The 19201-nt window shown below is 36.6% G+C and overlaps 1 protein-coding gene across 7 annotated transcripts in view; it reads left to right on the forward strand.

The window, feature by feature from the left end:
- Positions 1 to 19201, forward strand: part of CADPS2 (calcium dependent secretion activator 2) — a 416067-nt gene that overhangs the window by 204703 nt on the left and 192163 nt on the right. For all 7 annotated transcript variants that reach the window (XM_063446829.1, XM_063446831.1, XM_063446824.1 and 4 more), the window contains exons 9-11: positions 8234 to 8300; positions 10867 to 10975; positions 12517 to 12720. In XM_063446829.1, coding sequence (XP_063302899.1) covers positions 8234 to 8300; positions 10867 to 10975; positions 12517 to 12720 — 380 coding nt within the window. The remainder of the gene's footprint in view (positions 1 to 8233; positions 8301 to 10866; positions 10976 to 12516; positions 12721 to 19201) is intronic.

The raw sequence follows: 19201 nt of genomic DNA on the forward strand, positions 1-19201 counted from the left end.
CTTTACGATAGAATCAAGCTACTATTTGACACAGACATCGCCCTAGTAAAAACTGAAGTACAAGCGGTCACTGACCGTGTACAAGTCACGGAGGAAGACGTGATCGATCTCAAGCAGAGCCTGGCAGCCCTAGGGGACACTGTGCAACAAATGAGAACTCTGCACTCCTCTCTGACGCACAGAGTGGACACCCTGGATGACAGGAGCAGGCGCAAACATATAAAAATCCGCAGAGTCTCCGATGCGGTGTCCGCGGAGGAACTGCCGCACTTCCTTAGGCGGCTGATGGCCACATCCCTACCCGCCAAACAAGCTAAACAAATCCCGCTGGACGGAGCTTATAGGGTCAATAGACCACAACGTGCTTCAACGAGCCAGCCCAGGGATATTATTCTCAAATGTCAAACCGTTACAGACAAACAAAAGCTCATGAAAGCGTTCCAAGAACGGGCCCCCATGGACTTCGAATCACACCAGCTGACATTTTACCAGGATGTCACCAGGGCAACACTTCACTGGAGAAAAACCATGCAACCTATTACAACTAAGTTGCGAGAGGCTGGCGTGGCCTACCGCTGGTCGGCGTCCCGAACCCTTATGGTCATCAAAGACAGAAAGGTGCACACAGCGTCTTCTCCAACGGATGCCCCCACCTTCTTCACAGCCCTGGACCTGATGAGAGGCGCTAGAACTCCACCGAGACCGGCAACACACCACCAATGGGACATACCCAATGTGACACCCTTTGTCCCAGCTCGGAACCGCAACCCATCTCAGGATCAAGACTCAGTGACTTAATCACAGCTTGAATGGCACTACTTTAGTGCACCTCCTCAATGTTGGCGACAAAGAAAGAAATAATTATATACCACCGAGCCACAATATAGTGGCACCCTGCAAAGCGGACTGTAGCAACTGAATATTCCATGTTCTTCTCTCTTTTCTAATGTACCTAGTTTTGGTTTAATTTCATGTTTTAACTTTGTGTTTTATGTTTCATGGCACACACCGCCAGATATTCCACCAACGCTGACACACAAACAGACGAACCCGTTAATTCCAACCACAATCTCCCCTCCCCCCCCCCGTCTCCCCATAGGTTAGGGGAACACAAGAACGACAGGGGCCTCTGCCACCGCCCTTCACCAACCACTTACCTAAGAGGCACACGCCTACAAACACGCTGCACCACTGACTTACCCACCCTTCAACCCCTCATGGGTGGCCAGACGACACGTCCCACGAAGGCAGCCGACCCCTGACAAGACACCACCAGGAACCCACTCATCATACCTCGACTGCCACGGAAGCCCATTACACATACACCACATAACAAGACGTTATAATATACCTCTGCTTAAAATCGCTAGCCTAATAGGGTCACTTCTTGTTAGGTATTAACGTCGACGATCCACCACTAAAATATCACTCAACAGTTTAATACGCTAATTTCTGACATCATGCTTTATGTTGATTTATACTGTTTAAATAACGTTCCTGTTCATATTGAATGTCATACAAAAGAAAAATGAGGCACTTACTACCTGGAAATGTAATTAAATACTGTCTCTCTACCATCCCATTAATATGGAACACCCCTGCATTTCCCTTTTCTTCATTTTGTACCCTTTATATATGCCTTAATAAAATAAAGAATTTAAAAAAAAAAAAAAAAAAAGTAGGAGATAAAAACTTCTAAAGGAACCAGGAGAAGTGTTACTAAGGCAGCTTCACAGAAATAAAGGTGATTTAACTCCTAAATGGCTGAGAATTAAGCAGTGAGACTGGGAGGGAGGGGGGGGGGGGGGGGCATGGTCTTATCTCCCAAACTGCTTCATTAAGATAAAGTTGTTGTAATGGCTATTATGTCCCTTTCATTTTTTTTTAATTCAGATATATTGATTTTTTTTTTTTGAGTACATTTACATTTTTTATTTGGCTTGAGCACCATTGTTGCATCAGACTCTACTCTTATCTTATCACCTGCTGCTCACCTTAACTTTGCTTGTACTTTAAGGTTTATTCACTAAATAACAAAACATAATTACCATTAAAACAAAATTGTAAACATTACTGGAGCTGTATTGCTCTCCTGAATGTGTTTTTATTGTGAAATCGGGTCACTAACGGTGGAAGTTCGGGGCACACTCTGTCCTTACATCCAAGATGCTTTCTCGGACATGACCACAATATTAGATAACTCTTTTCCTTGTGCAGTTTTAGTGCATAATTGATGTCAATCAATTGCATAAGTGTTTCATTCACTAACACAGTTGAAGATGATACATTCTGCTTAATGAAGAGGAAAGTTGCCGGTCCTGGAAAACCAATATTGGCCTGCATAACGCAACACTAAATCAAAGTTGAAGTGTTGAAAAATAAAAAATATAAAAGTATTGTAACATACAAAACCAGACTGGAGGAGATATCCTGCTCATGAGTAAAAATTAAATCGAGATAATAAGATGAAAATTACTCCCTTTGAATAAAATCAACATTGAGTGTTTGTCCCCTAGCCACCAATAATATATTTTTTTGTCCATAAATCATATTTTTTTCCATTAATCCTCATTGTTTTTTTTTTTGTTTTTTTTGGTGCCAGTGAAGATTTCAGAACAAGTTTGTGCGTTTGTTGGTCTGTAATTTAAATATATTTCGGCTCGGATTTAAGAAATTCTGCCAAACCCTTAACCAGCGCCAACTCCGAATTGCAGATCAGTCCAAAGTGAATCTCCAAGTGGTAGGAATCTAGCACTTAAACTGTACACCATGTAAACTGAAAGATACTGGAATTATAGGGTTATAACTGCCATTAGAATTATAAAGAAGGACTGATAAATAGGACTGATAAATAAAAGGTGGTCTATTCACAGGAAGGATGGATCTTACTGCACCAACACTGCAATGATTGTCAATAAGAATCACGTGCACTGAGAGCTATGTTCGGGGCTTTGGCCTCCTGGCTAGGGTCTACTCATTGGGTTAATACATCGGGTGATTGCAAAATGTATAATGTATTGCAAGGCAAACTAGAGTGAAGAGACTCACTCTATGACTACAGCGGGGTCAAGTCAATTCATTTATCATTTGTACCAGGCGTCTCACAAGCTCTCCGTGGTTATTCAAGAACAAACAAAATGTATGGCGTAAACTCTGAGTCAATGAACTTAATATGACTGTCGGCGATGCATCTATTTATGTCGTTACCTTTATGGCATCAATATAATTCTCTAGCGTTGTACAATACATGATGAATAGAATAAGTCATAGAATAATATTACATAAAGAAATTGTATTTTCCACGTTCTTACACAATTTGCATTTCACACTTTTTTTTTTATTGCAGTGTAGTATTTAGTTAATGTACATTGTCATTTAATTTTTGTTTTTATTTCTATCTGTCTCTTCTCATGGTTTTGTAACACTACAATTACCCAGTACGTTCACCTAGTTCTTTAAGCAATTTACACAATTTAACCTGCACTGGGTTTCATGCAGTAGTGACAACTGTCGAGATGTGACTTAAGCCTAACAGCATGTTTCCCGGTGTCAATAGGGTGGTAGCGGGAGAGAATTTGCCAAAGGCAAATCTTGCTGAGTTGACTATATCATTACAGAGCCACTGGAAATGAGTCCTGTCCTTTGAAATCTAAATCTTAAACATTTTCAATGAAATATTTAGCTGTTTTGCTTTGTTCCCAATCCTACAAAATTTAGAATTTTACTTTTAAAAACACTGGATAAATGGCTCTGTGTGCATGTATAAAACAAGGTTGCCGTAAAACATAAAAATGGTTAAAATCTAGTGATAAAATGACTTGTGACTTTATTTTTATTCCTACATTCTGTCTGCAACTTTTACCAATAACATTTTTGTAGGTTATTTTTTTTTTTTTGTGTAGAGGTGATGATCTGAAATGCTTAATGTGCTCACAGTTGCTTTTGAAACCCATATAGCACTTTGAAGTGGGTTATATTTATCACGGCAAAGGTAGGTCATATTCTGGGGCCGTGTTCTAAATAAGAAGCAATCACCATGGAAATCAACAGAAAGTTCCCTCTGTTAGATCTTTGCCCTAAACGGCACTAGCGTTCTCCATAAATGTATACAAACCTTCTGTTAGCATGAAGCCAGCCGCTTATCCCATAACTCCAGAACTGCCCTAGTTTTGTCGTGATCAATAAGCTTTGCGCATGTATTTGCCAATAATAAATTTCATATGACTTTCCATCTCCACATGACAAACCTTTGGAATGTTAATTCTCGTTACATAGTTACCATGGGTTCTAAAATGGCAAGCTGTTGATGATGTGAACTGGTTCAATTCACATGCGACTATATCCAGCTATGTTACGTAACGTTGGTTTCTTTCATTTTTCAGATTTAATTTAGTCCTTTAAACTTTGGAAAATAACACGAAATTAACTTTATGGATTGGAAATCTCTGTATTATATTTAAGGCACTTTTTGTATGGACGATTTTTATTTTTTTTAATTACAGTGGGTAATATTTTTAAATATTTCCATGTTTATGAAGAAAACCAAAAACATATAGGATGCTCGTAGTATTGACTCTTTTATAATTATTTATTATTATTTAATAAGAGGTTATTTTATTTTTCTTTTGAAAAGTGTAGAAAGTACGAATGTGTTTGCTGCTTTGCTGTGAATAACATAGACCACATTGTTTTCTTGATTGAACAGATTCTCTCATTCCTAAATTGAATGAGAAAAAATGGCTTAATCTTATGTAGAGAGATAAAAGAAAGAATGTAGTCTAAGGAAGAGTTCTTTTTATACTTCCAGCTCAACGTACAACACTGACTGAAAGTGCCTCTGGGCATTTGGTCCCTATAGCCTGTATTGTTGTCAGTTAAATGGGATCATGAGTATTTGAAAGGTGTTTGAGAATGAACTGAAAATCATTTTCACAAGTGGATGATTACTTCTGCCACATGTTAACCGAACTCCATCAGAATGACCCAGATTTTTGAGACTGCATTAATTGCTCTTCCAACCTTGACTGAGATCTAAAAAAAAAAAAAAAAAAAAAAAAAAAAAAAAAAAAAAGCCCTTTGCTGGGCAAACTGGTTAGATATATTAAAGTTGATTTTTCCCTTTCCATACTTTCTTTATATTGTGTGAACTTAAGGAAATCTTGTAAAAACAGGTCTATGATGTTGATTAATTCATTCTTTGCTCGGGGGGGGGTGGTAGTGGGATACAGACACACACATGCCACAAGCAAAAAAAAAAAGGTCTATGAAAAACAACTGCCCTTTTACACTTTTTTTCAGTGCGGAATAGTTCAGTATTCTGTACACAATTATGTTTTTCAACTATTCATTAGTCCTGATTTTGTATCTTGACGTATAACCATGAACTATCACAGCATGGCCTCTGCACAAAATAAATTGCCATATTCCTTTTCATTCTCCTTTCGTCTAAGAAAACAAAGCTTTGCTGTTTTGAGGCATGCGTTGAGATTGTTGGACCTGGGACTTGGTAAGGCTAAAATATTCTTCAAAAGCCGTAACATGGGGAGATTGAATGAGTCTAAAAGCATACTTTCTTACAATTGCCTTTGCCTCCATTAGTTTGTTAATAAGAACCAAGACTGGCTCTGTTTAAATAGGAATAGCACTTAGAACTTAGCCAATGTCAATTCCAATAGATACGTAGAATTGTACTGTTATTTCCTCTGAGTGTCCTTTTTAATATACAATGTTCCGTTCATCTGTGTCTGTGTAAATAAGTCAAATATTATGTAATGCTATATAATAATGTACACATTTTTTATATTCAGTATTTTCTCTTGAGGTATATTACATTACTATATTGTATAATACTACGAATTTATTATAATAACTGTTTACTTTCTGTCATTTACTTGCATTTATATTATGGTGCATGCTTTGTTTAAAGGTCTGGTGCTATAGTCTGATGTTTAATTAAAGTTACCTTCCAAGCATTGGTTATCTAACTTGGCGCAGTAACGTTTAGGAATACAACCTGGATTTAAGATTCTGCGTAGTGGAAAATTATCTTGTATTGTCATAACATGGAAAAAGAGGATTAGTTTGTCTGATTAAAGTTATGACTTAACCACCTTTGGGAAAATAAATTTCTATTGGCACAGTGCATTTTAGCATATGGTTTTTCTAAATGTGTTAACATGTGTTAATACTAGTTGAAACCACCAGACTATTGAATCATAAAAGATTTTTTTTTTTTTAAATGCTCTTAAATTCCCTTATTACACTAAATGCCAGTAACAAGTATATTGTGATGTCTTAATGGTTTACTGAAATCCATTTCATAAAAAAAATAATTTTGTAAGAAAATATATTTTTTTCCATGCTATAAAATGCCCTTCTCACTGTATATTTACGTTGCACCTAAATGCGTCTCCTGTGGGTCATGTCAGCTGGTAAAAATGTATACTTGGCAAAGTAATAGATATGAAACTGCAGTTTCAAAGCACAACAAAGTTCAAGTCTACTGTTTGGTGGAATCTAAGATAACTTTTCCATCTCAGCTTCGGGAGCTGCAAGTTTAATGACTTTATGGTTAAAACATAAATGTTCATTGAACATAGGATCCATCCTAAGAATTCAGAGAGCTGCACTGTTGAGCTGTCCTACACCACTGCTAAATAAAAATCAGTAATAATAATAATAATGTTTGAGAACATCATTAACATAAAAGGTTTATTCTGTGAGTTTTTGTGACCTCTGTTGGAAATCTTCTAAAATCTTCTCAAATCTGCATCATTTAAGTTGTTTCATAGTTGGTTTTGCAGGTAAGATGCAATCAAATAGTCATTGTCACTGCACAGTCTCAGAAAATGTTGCTTCATTTCAAACCTGATATTTTGGGGTTATGATGTTTTGCGCATGGTCTTTGTAATGTACACTAATGTGTGTTACATCTTATTTAATTGAACCTATATATGTGTCGATATGGGTAGTGGACATGTGACCTGTGGTTTGCTTGTTTTTTTTTGTTTTTTAAGTGTGCCCTTTTCACGAAATATAAAAATGATTTACATGAGTGAATGAAGATGATGCCGGGTGAGCTTACAAACAAATTGTTCGGACTGGTAGAAATGTGTGCAGCCCATTGACGGTTCAGTTCCTACAGTGACTGTCCTTGTGTGAACATAGTGTTCTAATTTATATTTAGTTATTGGCGATGTACCTGACTGTGTTCTAAGCTGGAACACTTTGAGAATGAAAAGGAAGAGTAGGAGTGCGTATTTTTTTGGCATTCACTCTTTTCATCTGGTCTGTCTAATGTAACGCACATTTGTGAATATTCTTCTAGTGTGTTTGCATGTTTATTTCTTATTTTGCCTATAAAGTGGCATTTTAAGTATTGAGCAGTTCATGTGGTTCAAGGTGACTAGAAGTATTCTGTTTCTGAATGTTTCATTCATGCTGATACCAATACTACTGACTTCTATATTCGCTAGTAACGCGAATGTGGTAATGTGTTAGTTGGTACATTTTGCTGTTTCAAATTAAAGTCAATTGGGCACATGTATTACATTGTGTAAGTCATAGAAAGAAAACACGTACTGGTATAAGTAATGTAACACACAGGGGGGAGGGAGTCCGACTGACACGAAGTCGCTACAACTGGAAATAATAAGGATTCACTAAAAACTTATATAGGAAAAGGTAGATGGGAACAATCTAAAAGAATAGTGTGTAAAATCCAGGAGCTGACTTGTGATAATGGCTCAAGTAAAGTAAGTGGAAAATCGCATGAGATAAATTACAAAAAAGTAGAACAATGTATAAGTCATGCCTACTGCAATCAAAAAAATTACCTTGTTTAATACCTTCAATACATTTGTTGGCAGAATCCAAAGCAAATATTTTTTATTGGGCATAAAAAAAACTATTATTTTAATTCTCTTTTTTTAAATGTTATTATAGATCTTCTCATCGTGGTACTGTGAGTGTTGCAATTGTAAAGTTTTTGTATATCATAATTAATTGTATGTTAAAAGATGTTGATCTCACCCTGTTAAACATTTAAATTCATTTCCAGATGACTTTCAGCGCTGCGTTAGCCAAACATTTAACACATTTGCAAATGTGATTATTCATCTCTTCTTTTGCACGTCTTCCTTATAATAGATATAGACTGGGAAATTGCAAAAAATGATGGTTTTGAATATCCATTCCACTGTATACATTTACAATTCTGTCTTTTTGTTTTTAGGTATTTGTATGCTCTGGGACAGAAAGTTTGGAAACGATGGAAGAAACGGTACTTTGTCCTTGTTCAGGTACATACTGGAATGATTTAAACAGTGAGGGAAAAAAGTATTTGATCCCCTGCTGTTTTTAAATGTTTGCCCACTGGCCAAGAAATGATCAGTCTATAATTTTAATGGTAGGTGTATTTTAACAGTGTGAGACAGAATAACAAAAAAAAAAAAAAAACCATGTTAAAAAAGTTATAAATTGATTTAGATGTCAATTAATGAAATAAGTATTTGATCCCCTGTCAATCAGCAATATTTCTGGCTCCTAAGTGCCTTTTATACAAGTAACGAGCTGAGATTACGAGCACTCTCTTAAAGGGAGTGCTCCTAATCTCAGCTCATTACATGTATAAAAGACACCTATCCACAGAAGCAATCAATCAGATTTCAAACTCTCCACCATGGCCAAGACCAAAGAGCTGTCCAATGATGTCAGGGACAAGATTGTAGACCTACACAAGGCTGGAATGGGTTCCAAGACCATCGCCAAGCAGCTTGGTGAGAACAGTGGGTGCGATTATACGCAAATGGAAGAAACACAAAATAACTGTCAGTCTCCCTTGGTCTGGTGCTCCATGCAAGATCTCACCTCGTGGAGTTTCAATGATCATGAGAATGGTGAGGAATCAGCCCAGAAGTACACAGGAGGATCTTGTTAAGGATCTCAAGGCAGCTGGGACCATAGTCACCAAGAAAACAATTACACACTACGCCCTAAAGGACTGAAATCCTGCAGGGCCCACAATGTCTTCCTGCTCAAGAAAGCATTTGTACAGGCCCATCTGAAGTTTGCCAATGAACATCTGAATGATTCAGAGGAGAACTGGGCATAAGTGTGTTCAGATGAGACCAAAATTAAGTTCTTTGGCATCAACTCAACTCCCTGGATTTGGAGGAGGAGGAATGCTGCCTGTGACCCCAAGAACACGACCCCCACCGTCAAACATGGAGGTGGAAACACTATGCTTTGGGGGTGTTTTTCTGCTAAGGGCACAGGACCGTGTCAATGAACAATGGAAGGAGCTATGTGCCATCAAATCTTGGGTAAGAACCTAATTTCCTCAGCCAGAGCATTGAAAATGGGTCGTGGATGGGTATTCCAGCATGACAATAACCCAAAACACACAACCAAGGCAACAAAGGAGTGGCTCAAGAAGAAGCACGTTAAGGTCCTGTAGCCTCCAAACCTTAATGACTTGGAGAGGAGCTGCAAAGAGAAATAGGACATAATCCCTCCTGAGGTGTGTGCAAACCTGGCAGCCAACTACAAGAAATGTCTGACCTCTGTGATTGCCAACAAGGGTTTTGCCATTATGTACTAAGTTATAGGGGTCAAATACTTATTTCACTCACTGACTTGCGAATCAATTTATAACTTTTTTTACATGGATTTTTTTTTCTGTCTCTCACTGTTAAAATACACCTACCATTAAAATTATAGACTGATGATTTCTTTGTCAGTGGACAAATGTTCAAAATCAGCAGGGGTTTACATACATTTTTCCCTCACTGTATATTTTAAATTCTATGTTTCCAAGGATGTGAGGGACACTTGCATCTTCTCAGCTTGGAACTACAATTCTCTTGACAATCTGTACAATTCTCTTGACAATGCCTTAAATCCTTTTGTTGCTCTACAATGTATTTTTAAACATCGTGACAATAAAAAATATATTTCTATGGGTTATTTACAAAAATAGTCAAAAATAGTCGGAACAATTTGAGACTCAAATGCAATTGACATTCACAGAATTTGGTATAATCTAAATTGAGCAAGCCAAACTATAATTGTAAATGAGACATCTCTGAATACATTGAAATTAGCCCTAGATTGGTTCTGAATAACATACATTAGACCTTAAGTGGGAAAGAACCGTTCACGAAATATATACTCAACACCTTATAATAAATTCTTGACTGGAGTTGAACCGTCAGACCTCAAATTTTTGCTTTATTTCTTTTATATATTGAAACAGTAAACAGATAGGAAATAGAGAAATAAACTGCATAAATAAAGTAAAACCTGTAATGAGTGACTTCACATGCATATTTAACCTGGTATATTCCAGGAGATGTAATAAACCAGGTGTGCCAAAACATAGATCGTCAAATATTGGAAAAACTACAACATACATAACCTGCTACTTTATCAATGTTTAGAATAGCATAGGGTCCCAGAAGCTTTGATTTATATACATTTAAAAAAAATATATATTTTTGGCCAAAGTTCTAAATAAGGAACAATCACAACGGATGTCTGTAAATAGCACTTGTGTTTGCCTTGATAATTCTCTAACCAACTGATCTTAGGTTGTCTCAAACCAAGGGACACTCTGAAGTGGTTGGACAGTATTTAATAATTTACAATAAATGTTTTGTCGGAAGTACTGTGTTATTGATTACTGTAACATTTGATTACTGGTTGATATCACAACCAGGGCCTGTAGCACCTCCAATTTCTTTGCTTCCTATTTAGCTGGAAAAGATGTCAACGTCCATAACAATGTCCTAACAAGTGTGCCAGTGCACTTAATACTCCGCTAGGAACGTACAATTCTTAATTACATTGTGTACACTTGTCATGCAGGTTAGTCAATACACATTTGCAATGTGTAGCTACAGGGAAAAGAAAGCTGAGCCTCAGGAATTGATGCAGCTTGAAGGCTATACTGTGGACTACACCGACCCTCAACAAGGTATTTATTTACTAAGCATGAAACTGATTTACGAAACACCTCATTGAAACAAACCAAACAAATGTCAATGACCTTCAGTCTACTTATCTGGGGTGAAATGTCCCGTATTACCTAGCTTTACTTTATATATAGTTTTACAGCCCTCAATCTAATATTGCTGGATAAGGTTTTCAAATTATTTAATAATTTTCAATAAACTTAGTGAATAATTTTTTTCATGTTAAATTTATCAAAAAAAATGTGTGTATATATATATATATATATATATATATAAAATAAAGATATTACAAAACTAGAATATTTTACATAAGTTAAGTCCTCCTACTACTTTACCCCAAATATTAAATCATTTGAAATCCTTTTTTCAATAATATTAAATGAAGGCCAAAGACATTCTAGTAGAGGATCTTTTATTATCTATAGATTATGCCTTTTTTTTCTTCATTGTAAGGTAATGATAGACTATACTGGCCCATCTCTATAAGACAAATAGAATTCAATATCTGAATGATTGTCATGTAGAACACTTTTCAATGCCTTACTAATGAGATAGTTACTTGGGTCATCTTCATTATATCTGAATTAGATGTGCGCCGACGCGCCGTCATACTTCGGATTTGTGTTCGATCTTTTTTACAGTTTATTATTTCAATTGAAAGTCTCATTTGTTAGTGTATGGTATACTGGAAAAAATGAGTTTTTTTATTATATTTAGCTTATTATACGTTGAAAAACAATGTTTAATGTTAAATTAAACTCATTATTATCTATATTTTATGAAACACTCAATTGATAAGTTTGATTTTTTGTTGTAATTCTTAAACGAAGCAGATATACCCCCAATTATATCATGCATGCATTATTGTCTGCAGGTTTAATTTGAGAGTATACGGATAAACAGCTCACTAAAGCTGCAGATCTGATGTCTGCGGTCCTCGCAAACCATCCCCTCTTTTCCCAGCACAGACTGAAAGTGCATCAGTCAGAAGCTTCTCATTGTACGAGAGTCGCAGGCACAATCGCGGCTTTCCTATGCTTCTCTTTGAGCTGCAATTGAGAATGGGAAAAGCACAGCACACCTGTCAGTTTTGTTAGCTCTGTGGAGCTAATGGAAGTGTAAGAAAACATTCCTGGCTGACTGACTGACAGCTAGAGTGGTGCTTCTACCCCCTGTTTTTAAAGTGAAGATTTCTATTAAATTCGGCACTTTTATAAACTGTCACGATTATGACAGACTCCAGACACCTAAAGCACTTCAGCAAGCTGATGTGTTTCATGCTGTGGAGTGTCTAGCTATTTTTAATTTTTTTGTATATTGTTAGTTCATGATCTCATTATCCCATTACTTCTATAACGTGTAGATATTCAAACTTTTCCATGTCAAAAAGATTGCTTTTAAAAGCTGAACACAATAAAAACAAAAAAAAAAAATATTATTTTATTTATGTCTACCTAGTGTATGAAACAAAGTAACAACATTATGAATTGAGATGTGAGGTGCTTTCATGGCAATATCGTTACTTCTTGTTTCACATCCCTAGGTCTCCAGGGTGGTCGGCTGTTCTTTAATGCAGTCAAAGAAGGAGATACTGTTACTTTTGCCAGTGATGATGAACAGGATAGAATATTGTGGGTGCAAGCAATGTACAGAGCGACTGGACAGTCCTATAAACCCATGGTTTCCAACCAGGCACCAAGGTTTAACCCAAAAGGACATAACTTTCAAGTGGAATCAGCACAGCCTCGTAAGCGATTACTGTAACATATATTGAACAAAGTTGCCAGTATTGTGTGAAGTTTGATGGGTAAAAACATCAATAATCTAACCATAATGCTGATTTGATTCCAAATAATCCCAGTGATTTTTTTTTTTTATTCATAATCTGTAACTTCAATTGCTTGTTTTATTTAAAATTCAGAGCTTTATGCCATTATGAATGGTGAAACATAAGCATGTTTTTCCATTCTAAATACATATTTCAATTTCTGTGTATATATTCTGCAACAATCATATTTAGACATTGATAAGAATCCATGTTCTTTGTATTGTCATGAAACCATTTGTATGTTTAATTTTTTTTATTGGTTTATTGTAGTGGCAGTAACAATATATCGGATCGTCTTTTTCAAATTGAAACATATAATAAAATTTAGGCAAAGCGGCTATTTTTGTTTCCTGGCTATCCAAGGCTATACTCACTATTAGGTTTACTCCTGCAGCAGACAGACAATTAAACAATAGATAGGATATAAATAGATCCTGTCTTTTGGGGTCCCCAGGGTGGAGTTCAGCCTCTCTCCTCCTTTAGAAACCCTGCACGCTGCCTTAAAGCACTTCTTAACTGGCTGGTTATCTTACAAGAATAATCTGCATCAAACTATAATTTTATCTATGGTTTACAAACTATTAAATGGGTCAAGTCAAGGCAATTTTTCATTGGACTGCAATAGTACCCATCTCTAACATGAATTAAGTATTTTGTTTTACAGGTATTTTCACTATAAATGGTGATCAGTTGGCTCATGATTGGGAATATCAACTTCTCCGGTTATTACATTTGTAGGCAGGAATTTGAGTGACGAGTGTGCCATCTTTCCCCTAAATGTTAATTACTTTGTCTTGGAACAAGCATCATTTTGCTATGTCTCGATGAGATCTTCATTATGCACGCCATGCCTGGGCAGTGATGAAAGATCAGGGGGATTTTCAGATGACCTCTGTGTGTATTAGCAGAGCTTAGACTCCTGGGCTTGGCCAAACACTAGAACTCCAGGTGCAGTTATTCTCAACTGAACTTATGCAAACATGTAGCTGACTAAGCTATTTTGGGCCTCCCTGGCTTATAGCACATGTACCAGATCCAGATAGAAACATAGAATGTGATGGCAGATAAGAACCATTTGGCCCATCTAGTCTGCCCAATTTTCTTAATACTTTCATTAGGTCCCTGGCCTTATCTTATCGTTAGAATAGCCTTATGCCTATCCCACGCATGCTTAAACTCCATCACTGTATTAACCTCTACCACTTCAGCTGGAATGCTATTCCATGCATCCACTACCCTCACAGTAAAGTAATACTTCCGGATATTATTTTTAAACCTTTGCCCCTCTAATTTAAGATTGTGTCCTCTTGTTGTGGTAGTTTTGCTTCTTTTAAATATAGTCTCCTCCTTTACTGTATTGATTCCCTTTATTCAAATTTTTCTATCATATCCCCCCTGTCTCATCTTCCCTCCAAGCTATACATGTTTAGATCCTTTAACCTTTCCTGGTAAGTTTTATCCTGCAATCCATGAACCAGTTTAGTAGCCCTTCTCTGAACTCTCTCTAAGGTATCAATATCCTTCTGAAGATACGGTCTCCAGTACTGCGTACAATATTCCAAGTGAGGTCTCACCAGTGTTCTGTACAATGGCATGAGCACTTCCCTCTTTCTACTGATAATACCTCTCCCTATACAACCAAGTCATCAGAAATAATCACCCCTAAATCCCTTTTTTCAGATGTTGAGGTTAGGACTCTATCAAATATTTTATACTCTGCCCTTGTTTTGCCTTTGTTTCTACGTCAAAGATGCAGGTTGATTTAAAGATCCAGGCATTTAGTTGCCAAAATGCACATCCTTTTTTCTTTTACAGCAGAAGCATTATAAAATAGTTTTATATGGGGATTTTTTATAGAAGGTAAGCTCCTTTCTAGGTATTTTTTTATATTGCATATAGCAGTGAGAATATATCATGGAATGTGTATTCTCTATGGCTTCTTCCTCAGACTTTCTCTAGAAAAGAATGTTAAGTTGTTATTGGATAGAAAAGCTAGAATTGTTCCAGAGCCACATATAGAGTCACTGTATGATTCAGTCTCTTTCACAGCCCAATACAGCTTCTACGTTCGGCAAACTTAAGCTAAGAAAAGAAAGGGGAGGACTTCTCCAGGGTACAGACCACAGCCATTGCAGGAAAGAAGACTGTGGCCTAAATCTGCAAAAGTTGTTAAAGTCAAGAGAGCTGCATCTAAATCACAGATTGTTTTTTAAAATTTGAAGATAGCGGCGTTCTCTAAAATCAGTATCTAGAACTAATGAGAGTTATTTATAAAAGCTGCTATGGTGCAAAGTTCTAGAATTGGAACACTCACCATGGAAACCAATGGAATGTTCCTCCTGATCGTTCCACTTTAAGAACTCTGACCTGGAATTACTCCTTACATGTAACTCCCAATATTTATAACCACCTCCTAGTGGTGTTCTTCTTTGCCTTTTCAAGCAGATTCGGTATTGTCCAATGGTGAATGTTGCCATGGATATATGAGGAAAAGGGAAAAGGTACTCTTACATCCCATTTTTTGGGGTGGGTAGTATCCTTTGACATGTAATGAACCTGGTCTATAGGACTTACATACATTCATGTTCCTGTGTGCAGTTGGGAGGGAGTAGCTAACTCAGCAGTGAACTCTGCCATGGAGGACAACCAGATAAAGATAATTACATAAGTACTAGTGAATAAATTGCTGTAAAAACTCAGCTGATTACGTAATCAAATAAATTATTCCAATAATTCACTGCCACAAATAAATTCATTCATTAAAGATTCATCCTTTTTAAATAGTTATTTTATAGTAAATTAATGAATTGATTGAGATTCACAAATGACAGGTTTTTGTGATGCATTGCATTAATCAGATGTGCTACAAGTCATATTTAATTGTATTTGTAAGAGATCATATGTGTGTTTATTTTTGCATCTGATTTAATCACGATGGATCATGTGCTGAGATCTCTACTAGCAGGATTTCATTAATTTAATTAATAATTTTTTGTTGTTGTCTTGTTTAAATTGCTTACTCGTAGCTGGTAAAGGTAAGCTATTTTTTTATTATTTTTACATTTTCTTCATTACTGTTCCATCACAGTTACATAAAACCAATATCTCACTTCTCTTGAATGTACATCATTAATTTGAATGTGATACCACCGAGTTTTTATGAGAATATATCTTAATTTTGTTTTGTCCTTTTACGGCTATCAAGTTGAGTTCATTAGCTATGCTACCTGCCTGGAATTCTGTTGCTTATAATGCCATAGACTAGGGATGTAACTGAATGAGAAATTATTTATAATGGAAAATAAATGGTTAGAATGTATTTTTCTTCATAGCTTTTAAGCAGTAGTCAGGAACACAAAATATAATGCACATATAATATGACCGAAAAACCTCTACAATAATTAATACAAACTCCAAACTATAGGCTTAATTTAAAATGTTGGATAAGCTTTTCAAAAAGGTTTAATATTTTTGGATACATTTTTCTATTTTAATTATTTGAATAAATAATTTGTCCATTCTTTTGGAAAAAGAATTCTAATGACTTACCTACACAAGTCACCATTCAAGTCTATTTCAATTTTTGCATATAAATCATTTAAAACATTTATCCAATATTAAGTATTAAATAATTTGAAAACCTTATGCAAAAATATTTAATCAAGACCATAAAATCAATCAGAAATGATTCCATTCTATTAGAAATAATAGAAATCCCTTGCACTTTAATGGTGATATAGGGTTTGCATTTTTTTAAAAACATTTTTATGAGATAATAGAATCATTTTTCATGCCTATGGCCTCAATTTAATATTGTTGAATATGCTTTCAAAATCATTTACTATTTTTCCATAAACGTTTAACCCCTTAACGCCGTTACGACGTACCATGCCGTCACGCATTAAATGGGCTTTAAAGCCGTTGCGACGGCATGGATGCCGTAACGGCTTAAGCCCCCCAGGAAGAGAGGTGTACTTACCTCCGCCGCGATCCTCTTCTGGGGGGGCTGCCTGAGAGCCCAGGCAGCCCCCTTCCAGCAAATGAGGCCCCCGGGGGCCATGTGATCGCTCTCAAAGAGCGATCACATGGCCCCCTATAGCTGGCTATGGATCTGCCAGCAGGGGGACTGTTTGAAATATCAGACAGTCCCCCTGCTGGTAGGAGGTGTAAAAAAAAATAAAATAAACATGTTTAAAAATAAATTAAATATATTTTTATATATATATATATATATATATATATATAATATGTATATATATTATATATATATATATATATATATATATATATATATAATATATATACATATTATATATATGTAACGTCATACAAAGTGTATTTTAATATTAATATAAGTACATATATTAATATTAAAATACACTTAGAATGACGTTACATATATATAATATGTATATATATTATGTATATAATGTACATATATATAATATATAAATACGTATAATTAAAATAATCAATAAAAAATAATAAAATAAATAAATAAAATATTGAAACAAAATTTAATATAAATTATATATGCATATGTAATTTCATTCTAACTGTATTTTGTTATTAATATATATATATATATATATCGGTAACAAAATACACTTAGAATGACATTCTATATATATCTATCTATATATAAAATACAAATAACCGCAAATATATATATAGATAAATACATACAATTACATAAAAGATTACATTAGTTTACACGTAGAATTTAAATACCTATAAATGCATATATAGTAAAATTCTACGTGTATATTTAAATAATCTTTTAACGTAATTATGTGATTTGATTAATTAAAATTTGATTGACATGCCTGACAACACAGGGAGAAAGTGCAGAGAATTTAATTCGCAAGCACTATATTTGACCCTGTAACTCTCCAAGACACCATACACCTGTACATAGGGGGTACTGTTTTACTCAGGAGACTTCGCTGAACTCAAATATTAGTGTTTCAAACTGGTAAATTGTATTACAACGATGATATTTTAAGTAAAAGTGCAGTTTTTCGCATTTTTTACAAGCGAACGGCACTTTTATGGTCTATATTATTGTTGTAATATGTTTTATTGTTTTAAAACACTAATATTTGTGTTTAGTGAAGTCTCCCGAGAATAACAGTACCCCCCATATACAGGTTTTATGGTGTTTTGGAAAGTTAGAGAGTCACATATAAGGCTTGCATTTCATTTTTTTCACATTGAAATTTGCCAGATTGGTTATGTTGCCTTTGAGAGCGTAAGGTAGCCCAGGAATGAGAATTACCCCCATGATGGCATACCATTTGCAAAAGTAGACAACCCGAGGTTGTCTACCTTTCTTAGTAGCCACTTAGTCACAAACACTGGCCAAATATTAGTTTTTTGCTTTTTTCACACAAAAACAAATATGAACGCTAACTTCGGCTACTAAAAAAGACTAAACATACCCCACTTTCAATACCTTGGCTTGTCTACTTTTTCAAATGCTATGCCATTATGGGGGTAATGCTCATTCCTGGGCTACCACACCGTCTCAAAGGTAACATTACTAATCTGGAAAATTTCAATTTGAAAATGGAATGTTCTATATTTGACCCTGTAACTTTCCAAAACAACATAAAACCTGTTAATGGGGGGTCGTGTTGTACTCGTGAGACATCGCTGATTACAAATATGTGCATTTTTTGCAGTAAAACCTAACAGTGTTGGGGCGGGGCCTGGACGCAGAGCCGAGCGGGCGCAGGTCAGAGCTGCTCCCGCTCCAAATGCCAAATCTGCTGGTTAAAAAGCCTCAAAACGACTCCAAATCTCATCAAATGGGCCACCAACGAAGAGCTGCTGACAAGGGCTACGCGTTGGTGCCAAATACCAGGCACCGACTGCAGAACACCCAGCAACGCAACCCGAGGCCTACAAGCATGGCCGGCGTGGAGGAGGCGGCCGCTCCCCCGCCGCCAGCGACGGCTTACAGAAAGAGACTGGGCCCACGTTCCCCCCCCTATGGACCGGCGGGGGTTATCCCGGTCCCAGCTGCCCATTACCTGCTGCCAAGCGACGACGGGGTAACCCGAAAACGACTGACACTCTGTGCAGCCGTGGACAAGATGGCGGACTCTGCACGGACCCCCACCACACCGGACCTACTGGAGCCGCTAGAGGTCCGCCTTGACAAGCTATTCACAGCCTTCTGGAAGAGGCTCGAGAGCAGACCACGAACCGCGAAACCGCCACCTGACCCACCTTGCCCTCCCCACTACGCACCAAGCTTGATCAGCCGGCAGGCTCATGAGACACACTCCGACGAGAGGCGGAGGAGACGGGTGAAGCCCAGGGCACGTGGGCCATGCAAGCAGAGGAACAGGGGCTGCCACCAAGCACCCACCCGCAGACCTGGGGGCACTACCTG

This window comes from Pelobates fuscus, chromosome 3, assembly GCF_036172605.1.
Source record: "Pelobates fuscus isolate aPelFus1 chromosome 3, aPelFus1.pri, whole genome shotgun sequence".
Classification (NCBI taxonomy): domain Eukaryota; kingdom Metazoa; phylum Chordata; class Amphibia; order Anura; family Pelobatidae; genus Pelobates; species Pelobates fuscus.